The sequence below is a fragment of the Mycetomoellerius zeteki genome, unplaced genomic scaffold, assembly GCF_001594055.1.
Source record: "Mycetomoellerius zeteki isolate Tzet28-1 unplaced genomic scaffold, Tzet1.0 scaffold101, whole genome shotgun sequence".
NCBI lineage: Eukaryota > Metazoa > Arthropoda > Insecta > Hymenoptera > Formicidae > Mycetomoellerius > Mycetomoellerius zeteki.
The window spans coordinates 17,796-26,519 of NW_017255923.1; the positions used below are offsets into that span (position 1 = coordinate 17,796).

At 32.8% G+C, this 8,724-nt stretch overlaps 1 protein-coding gene across 1 annotated transcript; it reads right to left on the minus strand.

Moving 5' to 3' along the window:
- Positions 1 to 155: 155 nt before the first annotated feature.
- Positions 156 to 7,636, minus strand: Dbct (Dihydrolipoamide branched chain transacylase E2). Its single transcript, XM_018462180.1, is given in 6 exon segments — positions 156 to 668; positions 859 to 902; positions 905 to 1,241; positions 3,548 to 4,094; positions 4,433 to 4,560; positions 7,496 to 7,636. Coding segments are annotated over 6 exon segments (1,338 nt in total). The 5' UTR covers positions 7,541 to 7,636; the 3' UTR covers positions 156 to 431.
- Between the last annotated feature and the right edge of the window lie 1,088 nt (positions 7,637 to 8,724).

The window sequence follows — 8,724 nt, forward strand, 5'->3', positions numbered from 1 at the left end:
TCAAATTTATATGTTCAAAAAAAGATATCGATGCTTATAAATCACTGATTCCGAAAATGGATACTCAACTTTATATAAGTAGTATGTATTCCGACTCATTTTAGATTAGGATTACAAATAAATGTAACTCATAACTAGATGAGTTGACCCTTGGATTTTGGAACTTGTGAATCATTAGAGATCCGATTATTATTTATCATGTTATAATATTTTATGGGATATGCCAGGCATTTGGAAGTATTTATTTCTAGTTCTGCACTGAAACTTGATGAGTTTTACTTGAGAAAGTGACTCTGACATCAAACAGTTTATTATTTTGTACTTTTACATTTTGTTTCGCTATAATCTTCATAATCTCGTTTTAATAATACGTAGAAAAGTTCGTTCAATATAAGGACTTAATATACATCAATGTTTATATGTAGAAGGCTTCAAGGGCAGATCAGCAGATGCATTGGATTCTCCACATAGTACTTCCACAAATTGGAGAATCTGGCCACCGTTACACCGTCAACGATGCGATGATCCGCGGACCAGCTGATCGACATTATGTTAGCTGGAATCACATTCCCTTCATCGTCGAATCGCGGCAACTTCCGCGCCTTCCCAAATGCACCTATTATCACCTGCGGTGGTACGATCACCGGCTTCATAAACGTTCCACCAATCTAGAAGTCGACACAAAAAATAGTACTTCAATGGAAACAAATATTTAGATATAGGAAAAAAGAAAATGGGAAGAAAGGAATCAAAGAAGAATGCCAAGATCGAAAGGATATTCGAAAAGTAAATTATATACATATATAATTTGTATGATTTATAATTCACTAATTTGTCTTTTGATGTGTCCACACTTACCACGCCTATATTGGACAACGTAAACGTCGTGAGTACGATATCGATGCTTTACTGCCACACTCCTGAAGTCTATTCAGCTCTTGCGCGATTGCGAAAACACTGAGATTCTGCACATTCTTGATGTTCGGCACTACTAGGCCGTCCGAAGTGTCCATGGCGATGCCGATATTATGATTATCCAAGAGCTGCAGCTGTTGGGCCTCCTCGTCGAGCCAAGCGTTTAATTGGGGGTACTGTTCCAACGCTCGCGAGGTTGCTTTTACGAAGAACGGCATAAGAGTTAGAGAGATGCCCCGTTCCATCAAGGAGTCTTTCACATCGTTTCGGCAGCGCATCACTTGGTCCACGTTGCACTCATCGCTATAGACGAAGTGTGGTATTGTCTGTGAAAAATTCATGATAAAGATAAGTTGTTTTCTGGATAATTTGTTGGGAGATTTTTAAGGCTTCCACGGGTATCTTCTTCGAAGAAGTTATGCGGTTTATGGATTATTTTCGTTTTTTGATACATCGTTAAGTGTCAACATTTCATGAATTTACTTCATTAGGATGAGAATACTGATTCTGATAAGGAGAGAATAGTGGATTCTTTATGAATTTTAATCTCCTTCATACGGAATCTTTTCATACATTAAAAAGTACTATTTAAGTTCTATTAAAAAAAATACTCGGGCATGGCGCAACTTATCTTCGATGTAAGATTCACCAGTTTAAAGGTAAAAAACCGTGATAAGTTCTCTGTGCCCTTTTTTCCTCCCTCTTCTTCTATATATAGGTCGCCCAGTGGATATGTTTTCTTCTTGTGATCCATTTCTTTATGTTCTCTCTCCGCTTCTCTGGAGGATTCTCTTTTTATACGCTGTATATATAAGAAGGGTAGGGGGAAAGAGGGGTTGCTGTGACTGTACTGAGGTCGATTATTGTCGGTCAATCAATTTTTAAAAACCAGGAGGATGTTTTTCATATATCACTTATGTTACAGCTATTGTCTCTGTTTAGATTCGAGATGTTTCTATATTTCTTTGTATTTCCTTGGAAAATATGAAGTGGTGATAGCTATTGTGATTGTTTGCTCGAGCATTTGATGTCCTGTCTTAATATTATGTTAGAATAATGCTGACTATATGATATGCTTTAATCTGACATTACATTAATGTTCTTTCATCCGTAGATTTTTCCTTTTTCTCCAATATTAGTGTTGCTAATTTAGTAGAATTTCTACTATATATTTGGAGGTTTTTTCTTTTTACCGAGAATTGTTTTTTTGGGTACAAAAAGTTTCGAAGAGTTTCAAGATAACTTTTGGAGAGGAAAATAAATACAAAAAAAATTCAAATTGCAGCTAAAAGATATTGATAAAATCGCAATATAAGAAATAACTTTCGAACAGAGTTGGTAACTGTTCAATATACACTTTCTTTTTCAAAAATAAGGTATTTTATATATTCCTGCCAAACTAAGTGGAAGTCTTTGGCCTTTACAGTTCCTCAAAATTTGTCCTGTCTTTTTTGCAAGCTTGAAGACGATTCGGATATTGTGCTTATTTAAGATTCTTCCGATACAATTCCTTCTACACGTGAGACCAGGAAAGATTCTCTTGTCTGCCTTATCGTGTGATGACTTTGTGTCGGAATTTGTCGCCTTGCTTTTAAGTCTGTTGATTGTTATTTTATATTTTTTAAACTCTTAATTATTATATTTTTTGTCGTATCCGTTTTGTTGGTTTAAATGGTTAAATTTTGTTTATAGGTGTTATTCGTCTGATATGATGCTTTATTATGTATAGTTGATTACTGACTATTTTTATGTTGGGTGATAATATGATTCAGCATGTAGATGATTATTTTATTTATGTCCTTTTGTTGTGTCGGTTTTATTGTTAGGCTTGTTTCAAATGATTGAGTTTTGTCTATAGATTCTTTGTCTAATATGCTGTATACAAGTGAGTTGATTGCCAATTGGTTTTGTGCTGGATGGTGATGTGACTCAATCTATAGATATTGACCACAATAGCCGCCACAAACGACCATCTCATATTTTTTAAGGAAAAGACAGAGAGACTCTAAGGAAACATTCCGATAACGTAAACAGAGCCAAAGGCTGTAAATGAAAGATCATTCTTCGGTTTTCGGAAATTGATCGGCCGAAAGTAATCGCTTTTATTACAGTCTCAGCGACTTCCCCTTCCCCCTCCGATCCTCTTATATTTCAACAGCATATAAAAAGGAGTCGCCCCAGAGAAGCGACTCAGAAGAGACTCAGTATCAAGTTGCTTCTCCCCCTGATGAAGTGAATTGTAATTCACGAAATGTTGACACCGATATCAAGATAACTCATAAACGGCGTAATTTGTTATTACGAAAACAAAAAAGAAAAAATTTATTAAAAGATAGAAATTGTAAGTATAATTAATTTTTTTTAATTGGAAAGATTGTGTACTAGAAAATTAAATTTGAAAGATTGAAAATGGGAGGGAGAGAAGTTTAAACAGTATTATAAAAAAAAATCATTGAATATTAATACAGAAGTAATGAAATTAGTATTAAATATTAAATGAATAGAATATTAAATACAGATTAAATTAAATGTAATGATTGAAGTTTAAAAAAATTAAGCTCTAAAAAAATTATATTTACTAGTTACTGTATTTTAAGATTGCAGCTATTTCTTCATCTTCTCGAAGACTCACCAAAGATTTCGTCATAGTTTTCCACATGTGTTTCGTGTATCCTTTAAGACCGACCGTTCTTCCCGTCATGCTCGATGGAATATCCACCTTAACTCTCGGATCCGCGGAAATTTTCTGCAGGTGTGCCAGTATGTCTTCCTTGAGCACTCTTCTATCTTTGCCGGTCGCTTTTACATCCGTCAGCTTTATGTTATTCTCTTTGGCTATCCTCCTCACCGCTGGAGTTGCCAATATCTTCTCTTCTTTCGAGGTGATGTCTTCCAATTCTACCTTATCTGGTCTTCTTTCGCTTTTTTCTGAATTGTCAGTCGTTTGATTTTCTGCGCTCTTTGCAATCTCGCCTGCATCGTCTCTCACGGCGTCTGTTAAGTCGTCCTCTACCTCAAAGTCCAACAGCGTTGATCCGACCAACGCAACGTCGTCAACCTTGTAGTGCAGAGTCTTGATCAGGCCATCGTAGCGACTCGTGATTGTCACCGAGGCTTTATCGCTCTGCACTTCACAGATGTCATCGAACTGCTTCACCTGATCTCCCGGTTTCACAAACCTGAGGAGAAGTTTCGCCAAATTCAGTATGGAAGGTGAAAATATTTTGGATGGTTGATTTTAAAAAACACCAATTAATTACTGAGTTGTTAAAAAAGTTCTGAACCACCCTTTAAAAAACAATTATTATCCAGTCGACACAAATAAAAAGTTATGTTATTTTCAGTTAATTGTATCGACTACATAATAATTGTTTTTAAAGGATGATTTAAAAGCTGAAACTTAAATTCAGGGATTCCCACATTTAAAGCCGGATAAACGTTGCATCTTTTAATATATATATTGTATTTATGTGAGAGGAAATATTTTGCCACAGGTCCTATCAAACTTTTCACGTACCATTCTTTCACTGTGACGTCTCGAATTCCCTCGCCGATGTCTGACAATTTGAAAGGTACTACTTTTTTGCCAAAGAGGAACGAGCTGACAGACAAAAGTCGTCGTATTGGGTCGCGCGATCGCTCGGCCTATGCAAACAAAAGTTTCGTCGACGGTAAAAGTTCCATCAACAATAAAAGCAATAAAAACAATCACGTCGTTGGCTATAGAAGAATAATAGTGAGATACATACCGTATTTGATAAATATACGTACAGTATCTGACAAGAAGTAAATTAAATTAAATTAAAGAAAAATACGAGGTACATATTAAAAATGTTAAAAAAAATCTTATGAAATAATACGACAAAATAATGTAGACCACAGTAAAGATGGGGAATAGAAATAACAATTATATAATTACTTGAAGTATATACTCTAACCGATTAGAATGGAATAAATATACAGTGCTCCGGTTTGAAGACAGTTTGCTGCTGTATTTACAGTAATGTATTTTCATTCCCTTTCTGTTGATTTATTGCTTTACTCGTTTGTACAAGCTGTTCCTTTGTTACATTTCTTTCTTTAGCCTAGGAATAATCATCTGAGATTTTTGTATCCCAGTAGCGAGAAAATGGAATCCGTCAATAGTTTTCTTTACTCATTGAGAATCAATACTTATTTTTTTATTTTTCTTTACTTTTTTTTAGAAAATGTTAAATAAATCTATCTATATATGTAATGTTCCTAAATACTAATAAATTGTAGAAAAATCAACAATATACAGTTGTAGTTAATAATAGTGATTTTTAATTGGAATGTAAAAAATATTCGATCGTTTACGCATCAAAAAACTGGGTCACTATTCTCGGGTTAACGATTCTCGACTTTTCCCTCAATTAAGAAAAAAATATTCTATCCAATTTTCTCTATGTGGAAAAAAATTTTTCGATACAGCAAACACTTAAATGTTTATATATAAATTAAACGTGTAGCAAATTTAAATGTTTATATAAATTAAATATATAATAAATTTTTCGTTAGCAATTTTAGTTATTATATAGATGGCAAAAATATAATATTTGTTGAGAAAACTGATTTTATTTGCTGAAACACAGCCCCGTTAGTGTTGCAAATTATTCCGTTACAATATATAACGAAACTCTTCCATTTCTTCATTTTCTGGTCTCCAATATTGTTTATTTTCATACCGACGTTTTATCAGCAACACGATTTTATTGTAACGGCAAAATGCATTTGCTACGGATACGCTGTTTGCTTTATTAAATAAACAAACTGTTTGCTTTAACAAGTCGACGTGTTTCTGTGAACAAATTTATTCGGCAAAATTTTTCTATTTTGCCAGCAGAACGAATCTCACTATAATATCAAACAATTCATTATTATAGCGTTCCAAATTCAATAAAAATTACACACGTATAAATTAGTTTTGTCCTTGTGAGTTACATAATCATTTCGGACCATCATTTTTGCTTATGATTTTACAGCAGCACGAGCTAACTAATAATTTAATAATTGCAATTAATAAATTATTAGTGGATTATTGTGGTTATAATTTCCCACTCAACAATATAAATAATGCAATGCATGTTGTAACTACATCATAATTACTTAATGTACTTAGTGTATTCAACAAATATCCAAAATTCGAATAAATGAATGAATAATATGAATATGAATATAAATACACTTTTTTTTATATTTATCGAGAAAAGAATAAATACTTTTCGTTCGATTTGAATGAATATTTTTGTGAGTATAACTGCGAATATTTTTGACTTCGCATTCACTCGTATTTTGCATTATCTGCCTTTAGCTTATCAACATAGAATAACGGAAATTTGTAAAACAATAAAACCGGTAGAGGAATAATATTCACACTTTAAACTTTATAAGCTCTTTTCTTTAATTACATAAAGTGTTTCATTATTCATATGTTTCTGTTGGATCCAATTTCTCAATTAACATTAATTTCGAGAAAACCACATTCGTGTGGGAATGAAAAGAATAATATGCGCGTAATAAAACCATCATTATCATAATTGTATTGTTTTCCAGGTCCAACTAAAAAGTACAGATTTTATAAAGAAAAAATTTAACAATATATTATTATCTGATCGCTTAGAATCATCAAAGTGTTGGTTATAGTTAAAAGGCAATGGTTGCTTATTGGCATTTTCTTTTTTAATTTACATTTTATATTTTAAATGAATATAAATATTTCTATTATGAATATAAAATAATTCTATTTTCGTGAATAAATACTTTTGAATACCCACAGTTTTTAAAGAACATATAAATACATACTTTTTTAACGTGAAAAATTTGAATAAATACAATTTATAGCTCAATTACCAATTCTTGTACTTATCGGGTACATTAATTATTCAATAATTGCACTGTATATGTATTACTGAGCGGGGAATTATAATGACGTAATGTTACTGCTAGTTAATTTAAGGGCCACTGTCACCAAGCTCAGTAAACTTAACTGGGCCAATTATCCATCGGAATTGACCAATTTGTCAATTCTTCAAACAAAAAGTGACAAATGCGATTGGTCAATTTCGATGGACTAACTGGCCTAGTTAGATCAACTGGGCTTGGTGACAGTGGTCCTTACAGGAAGATTTTTATTCATTCTCATGACATGCAAAAGTCGCTTTCGTGACCACTTGCAGCGTCAGTGTCAAAGTTCAATCCGGCGCGCGGCCTGTTGATAACAACGATCGTGGCGCGTTCTAATATAATGGAGAGACAAGGAACGCACAGAAGTCAATAAGAAATCAAAATAACTTTATTTTGATTCTTAACGTCAACAAACAGTCAAATTGTGTAACCAAAAGTCACCATTTTGACTTTCAAAACATCAAAATAAAGTCCTTTTAACTTTCTTTCGACTTAAGGTATATTTCTTGGGTCCCACTCGAGAAACTGAAAATCAGCTGTATATTTAATACGGAAGCAATTTCTATTAAAGTTTACCAATGAAGAAGAAGAAGAATTCTATCACATCCAGCAGCTGTCACACTTTTGTTATAATTGTATATTTTATAATACCTACCAATCGCGCGGCTGTCAGCAACTGCCAGGAAAGAGAAAAAGCCATCCGTCCGATCGAAAAGGAATATAAAGCAATAATGAGAATATGGAGAAACAACCGGAGTACAACTCGGATCGTGAAAGTTCGGAAATATTCGTATTATCGAACGACACTCAGTTATCATGACTCGCGTCACGAATGAGGTAGAAGGAGCGCGTTCGTTCATATTTATGAACGAAGCGAAGCGCGTTACACAAGTTGTTGACAAAATGTAACGTGCGATCGGCACTCAAAGAGTTTACGCGCGATCATGAATGAGTGTCGTTGAAGAATCGATCGAGTACTTAAAAAATGCTGCAAAGTATAATTAAAAGTTAATTATACAATTAAAAATTAATATATAATTTAGCAGGAGTGGAAGTAACGCTGTTACTTTTATCGTTACTTTTTATAATGATAGTTTGATATAATAACATTGCAATTTTTATGACGGTAACGATAACTAAAAGTTAAGGTTGGGAAAGTCAGTTTTGAAGAGTAACTTGTTACCATCACGCGTCGTTTATTGAAAAAAAAAATTAATTAGTTAATTTCGAAATACAATAGGAATAATATAATATCCTTAAGTCTTAAGAATGCTAATAATTAATGATGCTAATAAACATCTCGAAATAGTGATGAGCGTTATTTCGTTATCTATAACTTTAGTGACTGTTATCCAATTTAAAAAATAACGTTATCGAACTTAAACGGTTATTTTCAAATTTTAAATTTTGTAAGTAAATACAAATTTTTTTAATGATTTTTTTCTCTTTTTCCTTTCAATTATTATATTTTATTTTTTAATCGTATTGATATTTTTCAATTGAAATATAGCCGTACACATTGCAGCATAGAATGAACTTGGGGCTATTAATTAATAATTATATTGACATCAATCTTTGTGCATAAATTTATTTGTTTGCACAAATATCTTAAATAATAAAATATTTCAAAATAGATTCCTTAAATGACTTAAATAATGAGAAATAATCCAAAAAATATGACTACTGACTAGGATATAGGGTATTATAATAAAATAATCGTTTATATAACCGATAATAACTGTTTAAATAACCGTTTAGCCCATCCCTTTCTTGAAACGCTATAAAAATCACCATTGGCATCGAAATTGTCGAGTTTCGCACTTATGTCTGCCAATCACCGATCGTTACACCTAATTTCTTAGGAAAGACAATGTAGGGTAGCGG